General features: G+C 37.0%; 1 protein-coding gene across 9 annotated transcripts; it reads right to left on the bottom strand.

The window, feature by feature from the left end:
- Positions 1-1,398: 1,398 nt before the first annotated feature.
- LOC105039927 (peroxisome biogenesis factor 10-like) lies at positions 1,399-19,731 on the bottom strand. 9 transcript variants are annotated; one of them, XM_073250589.1, is made up of 14 exons: positions 19,263-19,731; positions 18,349-18,838; positions 17,980-18,154; positions 17,853-17,883; positions 15,966-16,012; positions 5,471-5,565; positions 5,090-5,294; positions 4,896-4,965; positions 4,644-4,722; positions 4,230-4,363; positions 3,363-3,460; positions 2,934-3,023; positions 1,790-1,816; positions 1,399-1,683 (listed from the first exon to the last, which is right to left on the bottom strand). In XM_073250589.1, the coding sequence occupies exons 3-14, from the start codon at positions 18,028-18,030 to the stop codon at positions 1,441-1,443; spliced, it is 1,170 nt and encodes a 389-aa protein (XP_073106690.1). In that variant the 5' UTR covers positions 18,031-18,154; positions 18,349-18,838; positions 19,263-19,731; the 3' UTR covers positions 1,399-1,440. The 9 variants fall into 9 exon arrangements, with proteins under 9 accessions (XP_073106690.1, XP_073106691.1, XP_073106692.1 ...); XM_073250590.1 differs by having other exon boundaries at positions 18,349-18,819; XM_073250591.1 differs by having other exon boundaries at positions 18,349-18,377.
- Between the last annotated feature and the right edge of the window lie 574 nt (positions 19,732-20,305).

Genomic DNA, 20,305 nt, shown 5'->3' with positions numbered 1-20,305 from the left:
GCACCAGTCTGGATAATTTTGGTAGGGACAAACACTCCTTATTTTCTTGATGTAGATTAAAGTCTAATTTACTTGTTAATGCTTGTAATAGCACTTCTTTGGATGGGTTCCAGTGGATTATAGGTTAGACAAGTTGCCCTGCATAATAAGTTACCGTACCTTTTTTGGTGGTTTTGGTTTTTTAACAGAACAGTGTTGCGGCATTTCAATCTTGGTCTCTCTTTTTTTTCCTTTGTTTTTTAAGTGTAGAGAATCGACTCAAGGGTCCGCAAGTGGCCTAAAGTGTGTGAGAAAGTTTTCGTGATGGTTCTCGTACTACCGTTTGACCCCACGTTGTCGCAAATTATGACCCTAGCTGGAAGATTCTCCATGTTATTTTATTATCAGCCAGAGATATCATCTTTATTGGGAGCATGTCAGCTTTTTGTATGGGGGAGCTGGATCCCATTCCAAATACTGAAACTAAAGAACGTCTAGGAAGAAGATTTCATTTTTCATCCCTCATCGGTACTGTTGAAAGCTAGAGGAGAAGGCGACAACAGCAGCCTTGAGCACCATGAAGCTTTGCCGTGAGTGGTAACTGGTAAGCACATATATCCTAACTGCGGACAGTGTATAACCGTTCTTATAAATTCCGAGACTTCACTTTTCCCCCTGATTGGACAGCAACAACATGCTCTACCCAAAGGAAGACAGGGAGCAGAAGATCCCGTTACCGTTAGACAATAGTTCATACCTTTTCTTTAATTGTTTTTTGAGTTTTTACTTTCTTTATATCTTAAAACCATGCAACAGTATTAATTAAGGTCCCTTGAAAAAAATGAGATCAATGGTAAACTACCTCATAATAAATAATTTGACTTGATCAAAGCAACTGGGAACTTGATGATCATACAAATACTGAATCTAGGATATCATGTTTATAATTGGATTGGACCGATGAGTAAATAATGCATTGACACGCTGTTCTAAGTAGTAACATTTTTATTCTTTTTTTCTTTCTTCCCTTGGGATAAGCTGATTGACCTTTGCCCACCAAAATTTCAGGAATGTTGCTTGATTCCAATTTAATCACGCTGAATGTGAGGTATTAAATGAAAACTTGTCAAATAATTTGTCTTCTGACATCCAAACATTTCAGAAATTGTTTTTTAGGAGGGCTAAAATACCCTTGCTTCTTTTCTGAACCAACTGGCAACTTAAGGAGCTACAAATGATCATCTAAAGCCATTTTCCAGTAATTATTGTAAGAGTTACCGTTGCTTCCTTCCGCCGACAACGTGATTGGAACCCCTTGGAGTGATAGCTAATTCGATGATGTTAAGCTTTTTAACTATCGTGTTTGTGCCACGAACAAATTCATTGGTATGCAATTCTGAGATGTTTTAGATGTGCAATAACATCAAAAATTGCTTTGGGCACTTCACTATCAGAAAATTATCATAAGCGATTCCAATTATGCAAACAAAATAAATAGATTATAAACAATACAGATGTCGCTCTCCATGCATGCTGCCTTGATATTTCAAACAAAACTCTGTTTTTCACCAGTCGAACTACAACAGAAAGAGACTTCTCTACATGTTTCAACCGATTCACATGGAAGTAGGCTTTATGGCATTTTCTTCTAGGAATATGTAGTTTGAAGAGGTCATGAGCTTCTTTATCAACAGTACCGCAGATTCGTATCTTCCCTCACTGTTGCCATGCAAAAGATCAAACCAGAATGCTAGAAATCACCATGCTATATACAAACTAAACTTGAATGAGTTATGGGAGTGCGGCAGATGGGGCATTCCATTCCATAATGCAGTTCCTGCAGGTTAATCGTAAACTACAAATCAATGAACATACCAAGTACCAACAATCTGACATGAATCAAAATACTTAGAATGATCATGGTCATTGTATAGCTAACATCTGAAAATAGGATTATGGCTGTATGAGGTCAAGTGGTCCACATGCAAAGTAATTCCTGATGCATTATACATATAAATAAGATGCCTATCTGATGTGAAATTCTGTAATGATTATGCATGATCATTAAAATAATAATCAACTAAAAGGATGTGTACAGTATGTATAGTAAAGAAATGCACGTAAATTATTATAATCAAGAATCGCTGACTCGAAATCAGATCCTGTGCCAGCTAGCTGGTGGTATGAGTCGGTACATCCCCAAACCAGACCTTACCGATCCAAACTAACACAGAAACGAGGGATGGACGGAGAAGGAAAAGAGAGAGAAATAGAGAGGGAAGGGAGGGAAAGAAAGGGAGACCTCTCGGGCTCTGCGATCCTTTGTGAGAGAATGAGAGTAGAGAGAAATAAAGAGAGAGGGAAAGAGAGAGAAAAGGAGGGAGAAGAAGACGGCTGCGGCTGCCACGGGTTCAAAACAGAGACGAAGCCCCTGTTTCATCATATTTTTTTAGAAAAGTCGATACATAGTAAAGCCGGCAATGGTTTCGCTCCAGCTTCAAACCCGCGGTGGCTACAGGCTACTTTGAGCCATTCGACGGCCCTCCAGCAGCCTCCACACCATCTTTCCCTCCCTCCTTTTTTCTTCCTTTCTCTCTCTCTCTATATCTCTCTCTTTCTCTCCTTTCTCGTATCTCGCGAAGGACCATGGAGCCTCGAAGGCCCTCCGGCGAGCCACCACATGCCTTTTCCTTTTCTTCCCTCACATTCTCTCTCTTTCTTCCTCTCTTTCCTTCTCTCTCGCTTTGTTTTTGCTGGTGTTCGGAATCAAATGTCCAAACTCCGAACCGCACCGATTAGCCGCTGATATAATTTGGGACACCCCAAACCGTCCAAATCAGGCTGGTTCAGCGAAACATGATTGTAATTATGCATATAACTAGTACCAAAGAAAATATATAAAAGATGTCCCTGTGTGTCTCATATTAATTATCTTTAGGTATAGTAGGTTATACCAGCAGAAGACATGACAGCATGGCGTGGCTGTAGGATGCTGGCGAGTACTGAGACAAAGTACATTTGCTGATGCCACCGGAACCTTGGGGCTGAAACCAGAAAATAAGGCATTCAGTCATTGGCTTTGTTTTCTATTATTTGATGCCCTTTATGCCATCAGATGCATAAATTATGTTGAAAAGAAAAATTACTGACAAACTTTTTGTAGTACTTAGAGGATCTAAACCACATGTCAAAATATATGTGGATGATCATCTGGGTTATGGCCCAAAGGATGGTTAAATTTTTGCTATTCTGAGTTCCAGTCTGCAAGAAATGGCTACCAAAAAGAAAAACATGCATGCCCGCACACGTGCGCACGCGCGCGCACACACACACACAAATAAAATAAAATAAAATAAGATAAAATTGGCTGGAGAAAACACTACCTCTGGTACAGCCAAGGAATCAGCAGCCCACCTGCCTTTATCAGGGTTATAATTAGTAACTGGATTGCCATCTTCATTTAAAACAGGCAAGCCTTGACCTGCAGACCATGAATATGGAGAAAAGGCAGCAATAAGCTATCACATAAAATCAACAGGAAAAAAAAGGTAATAAGCTTGACCTTCCTATTTTTTTTCTGTTTATTGATTGTTTTAGTATGCTTCAACCAACATTGATATAATACTAGGCTTTTGATATCCCATAGAGCATGAAGAATGGAGTGTTCATTACAGGAGAAATAAGCACTTGATAGTTTTGAGGAAATGAAGAATTAGCAGTTATTGAGGGCTTAATAACCAAAAGAAAAAATAGTTCATAGATTTCTCACAGAAAAAAACATAGTTTAACGGAACCTACAAGTGAACCCAAACTCTAGGACGCTTACTTCACTATTGCAGAAAAAATGAAAATGGCTTTAGTCTATTCCAGTTCTAGCCCTCAATCCTCCAAATTTTCCAGCTGTCGCATGAGACCCTTGATAAACCTGCCATGCTTAAGAAGGCCTCTAAATCTCTTTCCATATTTCTGCTAGACAATATTAATTAAATGATGTTTTCTTAAGCAATATTCTGATCCACATGACCACATTCTCCCCAGTACTTACCATTATTGGCACCAAGTACATTCTCTATTCCTCGATGCAAAGATGAAACCACATCTTTTAGGCATTATATTGATTTTCTAAACATCAATTAAATTAAATTGTTGTAAATACTCAACACACCAGGCTGGTTCCCCTTTCAATTTATTATACTCACAAATGTAGACACTTGAGCAGAATATGTAAATAGTGTTCACAACGGTATAACCTGTAGAAGACTGGTGGCTCCCAGGTGATGTCTGATGAACAGAACTAATTATTGAAGATAAATTACTTCTATGCAGTCCTTCAGCACCAAGTATACAAAGCTGGATCAAAAGGAACACACCCAAGATTTGGTATCTGCAGAGGCAAGGTGACAAAATAATGTGATATATGCAACTTATCCAGTAACCAGTAGCATTTGTTCAAAAATTCCACCTGTATGATATAAGGAGATTCACAAGGAAAAGAAACAATTTGCCTACTTTAAACTAACACAGTGGATAACAAATCAAAAACCAAGCAAGGACTTCTAATGCCCAACAAAGGCCAACTAGTCTTTAAGCTCACAAACTTTTTTCCAGACTGCCAATGTTCCTGTATGGTAAAAGATATGATGCAGAAAATTATGTCTTAATACCGAGGCCTTTGATTTAACGACTTTCCAATAAATACATAACGGATGCCTGCTGCACATTTTGATATATGATAATACAACCCTGCAATACAATGCACTTATATAATCAACCATGTGAAAATTGTTCTCCATTAAACATATGATAAGAACAGATATTAGACTAAAAATCAGACAAACACATCAAGTGCTATTTTATTGAAAGAACTTTATGTTCATAAAAACTGAAAATAATTAGGCGGAGTAATTGTATATCACCTTCAAAGTAAAAGAACATAAGGTTGGTGCAGAGAGCCAACTGCAAAATCTCACGGGCATATGGAAGAACCTGGATAACATCAAAGCTCAAGAACTAAGCTTATGGTAGAATACTTAAGTGAATCTACAGCCATAGTTAAACAAAAATGGAAAGCTACAAAAATAAAGTTAAAAAATAAAATTTAGTCAAATACCGTAGGCCATTTCTGAATGGCTTGCAACCACAAACCATCGAGCCTTTCTCTGAACTTTGACAGAGCAGATATAGGTACACTTGTCGAAGTTGAGCTCTCAGCAGCATCAGAAGATTGGACTTGGTTCCTTCTAGGATGGTCACTTCCATACAGCTCCCCAAACTGAGAGTCAGCAAGGATAATACCACGAGCAGCCATCTTTGAACTGCTACACAGTAATGCATTAGTTGAAAAAATATTTTCCAGAAAGCTTGACAGCACCAAGGACCCCATACTCACAGTAAAGTACAATCCAGAAAGCTTAACAGCATCAAGGATGCCATACTCATTACAGTAAAGTACAATGGACATTTAAAACTACGTAATATGAGAACAGCAAACCTGATTCTCTCTGCAAGATAAGGAATTATGGTCTCGTATACAATGAAAAGGGCACGTCTTGCAGGTGTTGGTGGAAGCCCATGAGAACTTGCAAACTCAATGACCCAATTATTTCAGAATACAAATAACATCAAAAACAGAATCCTTAGAGGGATCTTTTTGTTAAAGCAACAGCTGATTTCTTTTTTTTTTCAACACCTACTGTTGTGTTAAGTAGATGGTAAATATTTTACAATATTACAATGAGCTCCGTTTGGTATTTGTATAATAATGTGCAAGAATAAACCTTTCTAACCTAGGTACAATGGAAACCAAAAGTTGATTTGACCCAAAAAAAAAAAACTAAATTTTTATCGTAACTTATTTAAACCCTTCACATACACATTAAGTCTGATCCAGTACCTAAATAATCCGAATTATAATCAAACAAGTATAAGAAAAAAACTTAAAATAAGCTTTGCAGTCTCTTAATAATATCCATCTTGTTGATCCTATTTTGCACCTTCATGGTCTTAGACATTGATGCTTTTTCGACACAAAGGACCGAAGGTGATAAGTACAGTAATGTAATATAAAAAGCATTAAAATCTTTGATAATTATTCTTTGTTATTTAGAATTTGATACTTGTTTTAGGAATTATACTTCAATCTACAAAAATCCTCTATAATTGCAGTTAACAAGTCCAAGACGAAGCACAAGCCCACTTTATGCGGATGCGGAAGGAACGCGCATGCAGTGCAGGGTTCGAAATGGCGCACGGTTTGAGCACACCGCGCGGAAGGTGTGGGGATGTGGAGTAGACGCATGCTAAATGCGGATCATGCAAGATTAAAGGCCAAAGAGATTTTGAGAGAAGAGTTGAAGAGGAAAATTGAGAAGAGATTTTTAGAGAAGAGTTGATGAAGAGATTTTGGTTGAGAAGAGATTTTGAAAACAGATTTTAGGAGTATTAAAAGAGAGCATTTAAGAGGTGGACCCATGGTACATTTAATGAAAGGATGGTTTGGGCTTTTAAACGAAGGGGTTTTGGAGTGGCCTCTCAGGAAATGGTGCGGCAACAGTTGAAGCCAGCATTCACGCGGGCTGGGTGCTGAGGGGCAAACGCGGAAAAAGAAGCGTGCGTAACGCGCGTGCTGGGGAGAAAACAAAGATGCGGGCGCAATGCAGTAAGCGGCCCAAAGCAGCGACGCGGAAGAGTTTCACGGGTGTGCGATGCGGAAAGAAAGAAAAGGGAGTGGTGCGACGCGGAAAGAAAGAAAAGGGAGTGGCTCACAGGAAAAAAAAAATGGAGACGCGGTAGGATCTGTAGGTGCGATCTTTTATGCGGTACACGGGAGCCTGAGACGCGGATGCCTGGTGACGGAACAGAAGAGGCGGTTTTAAAAGAAAATAAATACCTACCTTCTTTCTTTTAATCCCACGTCTAGAAAATATAAAAATTTTCTTCCTCCTAATACCTATAAATAAAATCTAATACCTCCACTCTTAGACATCTCTGTCTCCACACCATAGCTCTTGTAGAAGTCTGTATGACAGATGAGAATACCCACCTTTTAGATTCTTTAGCCATCTTATTCCCACTTTCTTCCACCTTTCTAACACACAAAAAAGAAAGTCAGTCGAAAGAAGGTGCGAGAATCAAAAGGAGATCTCTACAGAGGAAGGCTGTAAGAAGAGGTCCTAATTTAATTTTTTCTCTCTTTTTTGTTTTAATTTCTGTTTTGAATCTAACTCCAAGCCCTGTTAATGGCTTAGGAGTTAGGAATAGATTGTAGTACAGAATTTAAATTCTAACAATAAAATTTTATTTTAATTTTTTATTTAATTGTCGCTTATGCTAATTAATTTCTGTAATGTTAAATTTAGCACATAGGATAGTTTCATTTCCTTACAATTTTTTTTTATTTTTGCAATTACTTTTCAGCACTAGTATTTTTTATTTTGATATTTACATGGATGGTTTTTATTTTTTAAAGAGAATTCTCCTTCAATGAATCTCAACTTTTCATCCTCTCTTGATCAATCTTGATGGGTTATAGTTGAGTTAAATCCCTTTATAGCCCATGCTTGAATCAATGATCAAAGATAGGTGGCTAAAGTAGAGATTCATCATAATCATACTTTTTTTTTGTATAACAAGGGTTTGATAGATCATAATTAGGTTAAATTCTTTCATGATCTATACTTATTCCAGTACAAGGAAAGGTTAGTAATTTAATTAGTGCATGGGAACAAACTTGATTGGCTATTGTTTCTTAGCTATTCATGACCTATGCTTGGTTGAGTCATGTACTAAGAAGAAAAGTTGAATACAAAAGAGAAACCAATCAAGTAGATACCTAAATCAAGGGTCTAATGGATTCAAAAAAAAAAAAATCCTAGATCTCTTAGATACTTATTCCCACATTTCTTTCCTTTTCTGCATCTTTAGTTCTTAATATAAACCATCACCTTCTCTTCAAAGCTCACCTGAGCAACAATCTAACACAAACACAAAAGCACCCAATTTCTCGTGAGATCGATCCGTACTCGCTGGACGTACTACATTGCACGCCGTATGCTTGCAGTTACTTTTAAGACACATCAAGTTTTTGGCGCCATTGCCGGAGAATTGGCGTGTTTTTAATGTGTCTAAATTTTTGCTCTTCATGCTTTTTAATTTTTAGCGTTTCTTATCTGTCTTCTTTATCTTGCTTTATATTAAGTTGGTGAGTGCTGGAAGTCAAGTACGTGTTCTAACATTTTTCTTTTGCATATTTACTAGATTTTATTTGCTATTAATTTTTTTTAATTAAAATTTATTTATTTTTATTGCTTTGTTGCATTGCATATTCATAAAATACTTTAAGGGCACAACCCATTAACTAAGATAAGATGAGGATTTGATCATCCTTTCTTAGCCCACAAATCACTTCCTTGCATCTGCATAACCTAACCCTAATTCATAAAATCAATTAGACGTCAACCCTAGGGACATCCAAACTCATTAGGACAAGAGAACTCAAGAGTTGGACTGGATTCAAGTTGGTTGGCCTGTCGGTGTCTAGAAAAGTGGTTCAGAAACTACGTTCCGAAGAAAGATGATTATTTAATTAGATCCATTGCGAAAGCACAGAGAGCCTCCCACCAATTTTACACTTATCTAGCCGATTTGGTGAGCCAATTTCGAACTTGGAGTGCTCGAAGGCAACCTTGATAGTTAGGAGCTATCTAAAGTTAGGAAAATCATAGTTAAGATTTTTTCTCTTCTCTTCTCTTGATTGAGAACTTGCTTTAAAAAAAAATAAAAAATAAAAATAAAAAAAAATCATCAAAATAAAAAAAAAATATAAAAAACAAAGTGAATTCTCCACTTCCCTTGTGGAGAAGAATATCGAGTCAACTGGTTAGAATTGATTCGATTCATGTGTCAAGCCCTAAAGTTGCTAAAATGGAAGAAACCAATCAGTCCCAAATCCTTAAGGATTTATGTTACCCAATTAGGTCCATCCAACCTTCTTACATCAGGTTGCCCCAACCTACTGCAAATAACTTCGAAATTAAACCTCAGATTATTAATATGCTTCCAAAGTTCACTGAAACACAGGATGCATATATATTCATTAAGAAATTCGAAGAGGTTTGTGCAACTATGAAGCTGCAACAACTTTCTAAGAACGAGATCAAACTGAGACTAATCAATTTCACCCTTAAGGATAACGCCAAAAAATGGCCATACAGCCTTCCAAACCAATCTGTTACGACCTAGGAGGGTTTTGTACTAGTGTTCTTAAAGAAATTCTTCCCCCATCATAAGACAGAATTAAAAATGAGATTAACCAATTCTACCAACTAGCTAGTGAATCATTTTGAAAATACTTCAACCGTTTTAAGAATCTCTTAATCCAATGCCCACACCACAAAATAAAGACTTGGTGGTTGTGTCAAATCGTGTATGAGGGGTTAGATTCAAAATCTAGAACCATACTAGAGTCTATGTGCCAGGGTCAATTCATGTATAAAGAACCCAACGAGGCTTGACAATTCCTAGAAGACCTGGCTGAAAAAAAATTACAATGAAAAATGACTAGAGAGCCAAGAAGATCCACACCCTCAAGAGGTGGAATGCATCAAATGCCGACATCCCTGACTGCAAAGGCCAAAATTGCAACTTTAACCCATAGGTTAGAGGCTTTAGAACTTCAAAGACCAACCAGTGTAAACCAAGTGTCTACATCCATGTGCAACGGGTGCAGTGCACCAGACCATATCCTTGAAGAATATTCTCTCCTAATGAACCCAATGGAGAATGGGCGTGCACAAGTAAATGCTACATATCAAAACCCAATGAACAATCCTTATGCACCCACATATAATCCAGGTTGGAGGAATCATCTAAACTTTTCATGGTCACAGAGTCCGAATGTAGGTGGTTCTAGCTTCAACCAGCCAAATCCAAGGCTTAACCCTACAATAAACAACCCACCATGCTTCATTAATAATGAAAAAAAATAAATTATCTAAAAAAGAGTCTAGAAGTCCTGACGAAATCAACTGCTGACACCAATGCCATCCTGAATAACTTTATGCAGACCACGGACCAACTTTTAAATGCCAATGCTCAAGCCATTACCCGATTGAAAATGCAAATAGGTCCGCTAGCCTCTATCATGAAAGAGAGAGAGAGAGAGAGGTAGGTTGCCTAGCCAATCTGAACCCAATTCAAGAGCCCAGAATGGTCCACGACCCCAACATGAAAACCAAGTCAACCAAATGAATGCAACTCACACCCTAAGATCAGGAAAACAAGTGGACAATAAGGTGGGTATGCTTGAGAGTCAAGAAAACTCATCATTTGAGTCATCTCCTGAACAACCCATCCATCAGAACCAGTCTAAGGAGCCTAAGTCATCAGCACTCGATGATTCATCAAACTCGCTCGCAAGACCCACCAAGCCGATACCTCCTTTTCTGAATCGACTAAGGTCCAATAAACAATCGGAACACTTGGATAAAATGCTAGCGGTGTTTAAACAAGTCCAAGTAAATATCCCTCTATTAGACATGATCTAGCAAGTCCCGACCTATGCCAAAGTTCTAAAGGACCTATACACCAAGAAAAGTACAACCAATTTACTCAAAAAAGCCTTTTTGGCAACAAGTGTGAGTTCCTATCTATCGAGTCAAGTGCCGATTAAGTACAAACATCCAGGATCTCCTACAATTTCATGCACTATCGAAGAGATCAATATTGACAAGGCTCTATTAGACTTAGGGGCTAGCATAAATATACTACCATACTCTATGCATAAGCAATTAGGGTTGGGAGAACTGAAACCTACAGGGATTATCTTGCAACTAGCAGATCAATCTTCTAGGGTCCCTAAAGGAGTGGTAGAGGACATATTAATTAAGGTTGATAATTTCATCTTTCCTGTAGATTTTGTCATTTTAGAGATTGAACCCGTTCCAAACCCAAAGGGTCATATCCCGATTATTTTAGGGAGACCATTTCTAGCGATTGCCAATGCCATAATCAAATGCCGAAATGGACTCATGAAGCTCTCGTTTGGGAATATGACCATTGAACTGAATGTTTTTAACCTAGAACAGGAATTGGACCAACCCAATGAAGAAAACTGGATCCAAAAAGATATCTACGAACGCAATGATCTAAGCCATGAGGACATCAAAATTAATCTCGAGTTGAACCAAGAATTTGAAAATAAAATTTGGACAATTGTTAATCACAAAATTATTCGATTAGAACTAGAATCACCAATCGAATCAATTATTGAAGAAACACCACGACTGGATCTGAAGACACTACTCCCTGAACACCTAAAGTATAAATATCTAGGTCTATCAAAAACTCTACCAGTAACTGTTAAAGTAGACCTAGGTCCAATCTAGGAGATGTTAGATCTATTAAGAGAGATTCATGGTTATGTGGAAGAAGACCATCTCTCTGGAATTGGTGGTAAAAAATCAGATGAATTTTTTAACCCGCTATATGACCCGGGCTAAGATAACATATGAAGATCAAAGTTTAGTCTAGCTGAAGATTATAAACATAATGCTTGTTGGGAAGCAACCCAATTTCTTAGGAGTAGTCTTAATAAAAGTTTGATTGAAAACATTAAACTTGACACTTCTGAAAAGTAACTCAGATTCTTGCTTTTTAATTTCTCTTTTCAGTTTATTTAGGTCTTACTTCAATGAGGACTATGTTGAATAAGTTGGGAGAGGGAGAGCGAAATATGCATCCTCAAAAACATCTGAAGATCCCTGCTGAATCAAGAACACATTGAATCAGGTGTATCCTTTTCTGTTTTTTTTATCTATTGCATCTTTTATTTTTCTTACTCCATTGAGGATAATGTAGAATAAGTTGAGGGGTGAAGAATAAACTTTAAACTTTACTTTGAACCTTTGAACTCATAAATATGTTGATGCACATATACCCAACGATGCTTCGAACTTGAGTAACATTAGACATTTTAACAGCATTTGATCCACATGTTAGATAAGTTGTGGAGTATCGAGAGATTGTATGTTAATAAAATGCAATAGAGGATTGAGTCTAAAATAAAAATTAATTTTTGAGCATTTCTAACCTCTCCTATTAATATCTAAAGAGAATCGACCTCTTATGGGTATGAGTAAGATATGTTGATGCATACAGTTCCTTCTGTATATTATAAAAAAATAAAAAATAAAAATAATAAAATAATAAAAAAAATTTAAACATTTGTTTTCCACCAAATAACTAGATCTCGTTGTCCAAGTAAGCAATGATATTCGCATCAAAAAGTGAGCAATGTGAACAAAAAAATTGTTATACGGCCAAGTTTCGATCCGTAATCTATTTGACTCGAGTCAGTAAGCTCGAGAGGTGTCTTACACCTAATGCCCTAAAGTCAACTGGTTTGAAAGTCATTGACCTAACACTCGCTACAAGAGTTAAATAGAAAGCTTAAGTGGTTAAGGCATTGCATGGACTATATTTTATAATAAATAAAAAAATAAATAAATGAAGGAATGGATGTGCGAATACAAAACCATTAGCCCACCTTAGAGTTAGATGATCTAAGGATAAAAATAGTAGGTCAAGAAAAAGCTTTGAAGAATTTTATGCTCTTTACTCAACCATTCTATCGGATAACCTTAATATCCCAATGACATGCTTTGATAATTTTCTAGATGGATATCATTTACTTCTAAAATTGTTTAAACGAAAACTCATGTCGAAAGAAGTCAGTATTGGATATCGATATTTCTTTTACTCGAAGATGAATAAAATTCAAGTTGGAGGGTGTGACAAGTACAATAATATAACAATAAAAAATATTAAAATTTTTAATAATTATTTTTTATTATTTAGAATTTGATGCTTTTTATGATTGTTTTAGAAATTGTACTCCAATCTACAAAAGCCCTCTATAATTATAATTAACAAGTCTAAGACGAAGCACAAGCCCACTTTATGCGGATGCAGAAGGAACGCGCATGCGGTGCATGGTTTAGAATGGCGCACGATTTAAGCACACCATGCGGAAGGCGTGGGGATGTGGAGTAAACGCATGCTGGATGCGGATCATGCAAGATTAAAAGCCAAAGAGATTTTGAAACAAGAGTTGAAGAGGAGAATTGAGAAGAAATTTTGAGAGAAGAGTTGAAGAGGAGATTTTGGTTGAGAAGAGATTTTGAAAAGAGATTTTGGAAGTATTAAAACAGAGCATTTAAGAGGTGGGCCCATGGTGCATTGAATGAAATGATGGTTTGGGCTTTTAAACGAAGGGTTTTGGAGTGGTCTCCCAAGAAATGGCACAGCAACAGTTGAAGCCAGCATTCATGCGGGCTGGGTGCTAAAGGGCAAACGCAGAAATAGAAGCACGCATAACACGCATGCTGGGGAGAAAACAAAGATGCGGGCGCAACGCGGTAAGCGCCCCAAAGCAGTGACGTGGAAGAGTTTCATGAGTGTGCGATGCAGAAAGAAAGAAAAGGGAGCAGCTCGCGGGAAAAGAAATGGAGTGCGGCAAGATCTGTAGGTGCAATCCTTCACGCAGTACACGAGAGCCTGAGACACGGATGCCTAGCGACAGAGCAGAAGAGGCAGTTTTAAGAGAAAATAAATACATACCTTCTTTTTTTTTAGTCCCACATCTAGAAACTATAAAAATCTCCTCCCTCCTAACATCTATAAATAAAGACTAATGTCTCCACTCTTAGATATCTCTCTCTCCACACTACAGCTCTTGTAGAGACCCACATGACAGACGAAAATACCCATCTTTTAGGTACTTTAGTCACCTTGTTCTCACTTTTTTCCATCCTTCCAACACACGAAAAGGAGAGTCAGCCAGGAAGATGCGAGAATCAGAAGGAGATCTCTGCAGAGGAAGACTGTAAAAAGAGGTCTTAATTTAATTTTTTTTCTACTTTTTGTTTTAATTTCTATTTTGAATCTTACTCCAAGCTCTGTTAATGGCTTAGGAATTAGAAATAGATTGTAGTACAGAGTTTAAATTCCAGTAATAAAATCTTATTTTAATTTTTTATTTAATTGTCGCTTATACTAATTAATTTCTGCAATGTTTAATTTTAGCACATAAGATAGTTTCATTTCTTTGCAATTTTTTTATTTTTACAATTACTTTTCAGCACTAATATTTTTAATTTTGATATTTACATGAATGATTTTTATTTTTTTTAAAAAAATTCTCTTCCATGAATCTCAACATTTCTTCCTCTCTTGATCAATCTTGATGGATTATAGTTGAGATAAATCCCTTCATAGCCTGTGCTTCAATCAATGATCAAACATAAGTGGCTAAAGTAGATATTCATCATCATCACCCTTTTCTTTATACAACAAGGGTTTGATGGATCATAGTTAGGTTAAGCCCTTTCATGATCTATGCTTATTCCAATACAAAAAAAGGTTAGTAATTTAATTAGTACATGGGAACAAACTTGATAGGCTATTGTTTCTTAGCTATTCATAGCCTATGCTTGGTTGAGTCATATACTAAGAAGGGAGGATTAGTACAAAAGAGGAACCAACCAAATAGATACCTAAATCAAGGGTCTAGTAGATTCAAAAAAAAAAAAAAAAATCTAGATCTCTTAGATACTTATTCCTGCATTTCTTTCCCTTTCTACATCTTTAGTTCTTAATACAAACCATCACCTTCTCTTCAAAGCTCGTCTAAGCAACAATCTAACACAAACACAAAAGCACCCAATTCCTCGTGGGATCGACCCGTACTCGTTGGACGTGCTACATTGCACAGCGTGCGCTTGCAGTTACTTTTAAGACACATCAAAAGGCATCTCCAATCATCACAAATAACTTCAAAAAAAAATCAAGAGATAACATAATGTAAAAAGGTTTTTAAAATTTGAGGAACTATTATCATAAATTATTGTAATCAAATCTTAAATTTAGACACTTTGATATGATACTCATGTAACTTATCTGTTCATCATGATAACTATAGAGAACTCTTTCCCCAGATTGGAACAGTATTTTTCTTTGACAGAAAAATCAAATAGAAGTTTTGCATCTCCCTTCCTATACAAGAATCAGAGTTGTACCATTCTTCTAGTAATGCCTTGATGAAACTAAGAATATGGCCAGAGCAAGAACTAACCAAACAAATGAAGTCTGACCTGTAAACTTGACAACTCTTTTCAGATTATCTATTTAATGCACAAATCATGCTCTTGTAGAGTTTCATAAAGAGTTCTAACCCTCACAATAAGTAAAACCAACAACTCAAAAAAAAAAAAAAAAAAGAAAGAAAGAAAGAAAGAAACTCAACCATCCAACAAGACAAAATGATAAAGTTTTCTTTTTTAAAAAAAAAGTAGCTCTTAGTCTCATGCAGTAATTCCATCGAACTCAGTCAATCTATGTGACTACAATGGATTGGGAAACTCCTGAGCCTGCTGTTCAGCTACTTTAAAAGAAAATGCAACAATGTCTAGAACTTATTATACATCTTAGGCTTAGCTGAAATTAAATTTCAAAAATTGACTTTGGTTGCCACCTTTGAACCATATAAATTCTAGGAAATAATTCTAATAAAATTAACTCTAATCCAAAACATAAAGAACCTTCCTTGTACTCAAAGTGGCAGAATTCTAGAACCCCAATAAAAATATTTGTTCCTTCAAGTTGCCTGAGTCCAGTTGCCCTTACTATTTATCAATTAAAGGTGAACCTAGATAATTATGAAATTGATAGACTACTAAAAACAGACAGACGAACAGACACAGAGACACACTAAGGCCTTCAAGTGTAGAGAGTTTCTTTTATAAGGATACTTCTAAAAGAAAAAGGTAGACCAAGCATATAGTTGAGTTTAAAAGAATCCCAAATTTAAAATTTTACAACCAAGTGGAATTAGAACTAGAAATGATTTGTCCAGTTTCCTTGTCATAATGTAGTTAAAAAAAAAAAAAAAGGTTCCAATGATTATAGATAGCAGGAAGCTGGTCACAAACCTGAGATATATCACAATATTCTTCTCCTAGAGTTTGGTGCCCTGCACCTGTTATCAGTAGATAATAGTGTCTGGCCTAACAGCTTTATCTGCGATACATTAAGTAACGATAAAATATTAGCATCATGTAGAAAACAAAGAAATAAGAATGACAAGGGGGAAACAGAAGATTGATAAAACCAGGCAAAGACAAAAACATAAAGAACATATCACGATCAGCAAAAAAAAAAAAAAAAATCTATACACTTCAAGAAATTAATTTTCATTGGTTGAACGAAGTTTACAAAAGCAAGCACCAAGCCAGTACAAAATGGAAGACATTCATAAGTACTAATATGGGGACATTTTTTCTTTCAGCACAAGCTAGAAGGGTTACCATATTAAGAGCTTTAAAGCAACTCAACAACTTTTCAAGTGGTGTAGCTTGGCTGAGTGCAAAGCTCTTATCAATGCAACTAAACAAAATCAAAGACAAGAAGCTTTATGTAAGGTATGAGAAAGATAAAGACCCTGAGAAGGCCACAAAAAGATCAACAACTTGCTAGAGTAGTACTCTACAGAATTCTGAAAAATTTTGAAACTCTATGAAGTATTAGACAGGTGGAACAAACAAGAATTACAGGGTTGTAAAGCTTTATTATCTAGTGACTCCCCTAGAATAGCATAACTCTACATTATTCTTTTCATTGATGTGTCAAGAGGTTCAACACAGGATAAAGAGCTAATAATAAGAAGAATGGCCCCTCATATGGAATCATGAAATCTCAAGGTAAATAGCCAAACATTCATTGGAAAAGCATTGGAGAAGTACAAGAAACATCCACTCGGTTGTCACAATGCTGGTGAAAAGGCAATCTAGGCCTAATATCAGCAACATGAAGCAAGAGTCAATCAACAACTACGCATACCTTTGTAAACATAGCATGGGGTCGAAGCTTGATCAAACCTAGCTAGCAAAGCCAGCACAAACTGATGGACATAAGCTCAATGGCATTAAGTGAGCAAATTTACCTCATGAGTTAGAAGACCATATGCCAAAGTAGGAAGACTGGTGTCAACTTAACCGAGATAGCCATTATTATCAGTCGGGAATTTCTAAGTGTACAACTTGGAGAATGAGGATGGAGGTCATGGATGGCTGTCACTGTAGCTATAAGGAGGCAGCTGAACTGAAGTTAACAGTTGATTAGGACAATGTTCAGTTACCCAAAAGGATCTCCTGATAAATTTCTTGCAACAAGCAGCAATCGACCTAGGACATAGAGGTATGTTAACATTAAAGAAGATGATAAGCCTAAATGGCCTTACCATCCAGTTAGACCTCCAGATGAGCTGACAACATAAGCATTCATGACAATGCAACTACTCTTGCAGGTCCCAACTTGCTTTGGCAGCTTAATTTAAAAGACAATTCTGTAAAGCCATTCCCAGATGATTTCCAGGACATTCAACATATAACATTTCTTATTGCTACGAAATTATTTTATCTTGTTTAAATTCACAAACTTGAACCTGATATTATTTACTGCCCAGAATGGAGATTCTGTCCGCAATTCAACTGCTTGGATATGGTCACAAAAGATCCCAACCCTTCCAAATGGTTTCAATCAACATTGAATGGTCCAATTAACCCAAAAAAAAAAACCTTTTTGCCAGTAAAAATGTCATATTAGGGCAAGAAAATATTCAAACTTATCTAAGTAAAACAAAACAAAAAAATAAGATGGAAAAATGATCTATTACAATGTTCCTCAAATGGATTTTGCAGCATTTACTCGAACCTGTATTTGTCTTGCCTGGTCTTATATGCAATTAATTACTAAAATTATTGAATCCAATTTGTAAAAAAAAAAAAAGACAAAAATAGGGTATAATTCAGGAAACTAACCTCGCTCTGGTAAGCAACAGAATCCTGGTACCTATACAAGAAAGCAACTGGAGAGTTAAGCATCGATAACTCAGAAATTTAGGAAAGAAGATGTAAAATTGGAAACTTTGGGGTGGGATAAACTGACCAAAAAGGTGTCAGAAGGCATCACAACAGGCATCATGGACAAAGGCAGCATAGTGATTGTCCTTCTCTGTGGCCATCATGATCTCGGGCTGCACCGCGGCAGGGAACCGCCTCTCCACTGCTGGAGCCCGTGGCTGGGAGCTGGGGCCTGCCTCCCCACGGACACCACCTTCACTGGGTGCTGTCTTCATGGTCTCTGCCCCCTCGCATTTTGTGGGCTCTTTGGTTGGTCGCTGCTATTTGAGTCACTGACTCACCATCTACAAACGTGACCGTTGCAACTGATTTGCTCGATGGACCCAACTCAGATGCATATTTATCCTCTTCTTTGATTGTTTGACTAAATGAATGTCTCTTCCAGAAAAGCTATTAAGCAGTAGATGCACCTTTCATAAGACTCTGAGTGAACATACAGCATACTCAGATTAAACCGATTAATCCTCATCCATCAGACTTATAAATGTTTCCTAAAAAACACACAATTCGATCTTGAAAAACATTAATGCTGATGCACACATATTTTTCATCCCAACTTGTTCCCAGGTATTACTTTGCAAATTAATCCAAGGAAGCTTGAATATCATCATTCTCGCAATTATCTTGGAAATACTCCATGGGCAACATCATGATTGTGCTTCATAATGCCTTTACTGTTGAGTTTTTCACTTAGCTCGACTGGGTATACTGGACTAATAAACTTACTACAACTCCCTTTCCAAATCCCTATTAAAAGGCATCAATGCAATCACGATTTCATCCAGCACAGTCGCTTTCCACAACAAAAATACCGTCAGAAGCACAAGCAAGGCCCAAATACAGAAGCATGGTCACTCATGACATACTGTCAGAAGAAGAGGACCCTAATTGAAACCAAAAACAATAATAAAAATAATGCTCGTGTACAACTGGCAATGTAGCAACAAAAATACCCACTTTCCACAACAGAATCCAAGCAATTTGTGTGTTCAGCTAAAGAAGTTAATATACTAAATTAAGACGCAACAAAAACTTTAACTGTTAATTCATAAAAGGCTACCCATATAGACGATTCCACGGTGAACAAAAACTAGAGCCAAGCTCGCAACTCGTGAAGAGCATAACATTAGCATGACAACAAAACGAAGCGCAAAAAAAAAAGAAAAAAAAGAAAAGAAAGAAACCCTTTCCGAAAGATTCTTTCGCGGAATCAATTGAAGAAACAACCAAGTACGAATATAGGGCACCAGAAGAAACCGAGAATTTCAAGAAAAGGAAACGAAGTGAGACAAACAAGGCACCACTGACCTGCATGGAGTTCGGCGAATTGGAGATCTTCCCGTGCGCGGCGATCGCCGGACTCCGGCCGACGGGGCTTCTCGGACGGCAATTCGAGGGCGAAATCGTCGAATTCGTGGCGAGAGGCGAGGTTTTGGGGGGGGGGGGGGTTCTTGGAGCAGAAGGCAGAGGAAAAGGGCGTGGAGAAATAGAAAACCCTGGCCGCCATTAACGTCGCAGGGAAGCCCTCCCTTTCTCTCTTTTTCTCGTCAGCTATATATAGCTTCCGCAGACCGCACCCTTTCGCGACGCCGGTGCAAAAATACGACGGGAGGAGGGCAGTGTGGAGTGCCCTCCGAGAATTTGTGGACAAATACGAGTCTGACATTGGCGGTGGGTAGAGATGATCGTTAGTGGCCTTCTCCGAACGTAAAGAGCACGATCGATCGAATCCGTACCTTAGACTGGAGAACTCTACAACCATTGACACTACTAGCATCAGTACTATCACACTATAATGTCGATTACAAAAATAAATGGCATGCATCAGTTGCATCGAGAATAAAATGTATGCTACATGCGTGACCATACAATTTTTATTTTAATTATTTTTTTTGATATATATATATATAAACATCATAATTATTGATTTTTTTTATATAAAAAAAAAAAAAAAAAAAAGCTAGGAAGGGACAATCTGACGTATCCACCTTTTCTGAGCGTGACCACAGGGTTCCAATCCCTACTGAAGAATATTTGATACGAGACCGAATTTGGATGAATAGACGGTTCCCTCCCACCATAATTATTGATATTTAACCAACTTTTGATCATTAACGCTACATTCTTGAAGTTCAACAATTTATTGGACTCTAACATAGGGTGATACAAAGAGATGACACGAACTATTTAAGTAATTTTAGTTCTTTTCTAGACCTAATTTGACTGATCATAGATTACTAATATATGTTAATGAATCATATATTTTATATTTAAAAGCTAGTCTCTTCTATATCTTATCATGAGGTTGATTATGATTGTAGTCATCAAAGACTGAAAAAAAAATTTATATT

Source organism: Elaeis guineensis, chromosome 1 (genome assembly GCF_000442705.2).
Source record: "Elaeis guineensis isolate ETL-2024a chromosome 1, EG11, whole genome shotgun sequence".
In the NCBI taxonomy this organism is placed as follows: Eukaryota; Viridiplantae; Streptophyta; class Magnoliopsida; order Arecales; family Arecaceae; genus Elaeis; species Elaeis guineensis.
This window is presented reverse-complemented; position numbering and strand designations above follow the sequence as displayed.

Coding starts and splice junctions, on each gene's coding strand:
- LOC105039927 (XM_073250589.1), bottom strand. CDS start 18,030: ATGCTGCCTTTGTCCATGATGCCTGTTGTGATGCCTTCTGACACCTTT. Junction 17,884..17,979: donor TGCCTTCTGACACCTTTTTG/GTCAGTTTATCC, acceptor TTTCTTGTATAG/GTACCAGGATTCTGTTGCTT. Junction 4,364..4,643: donor TCGTTAAATCAAAGGCCTCG/GTATTAAGACAT, acceptor TTGCCTCTGCAG/ATACCAAATCTTGGGTGTGT.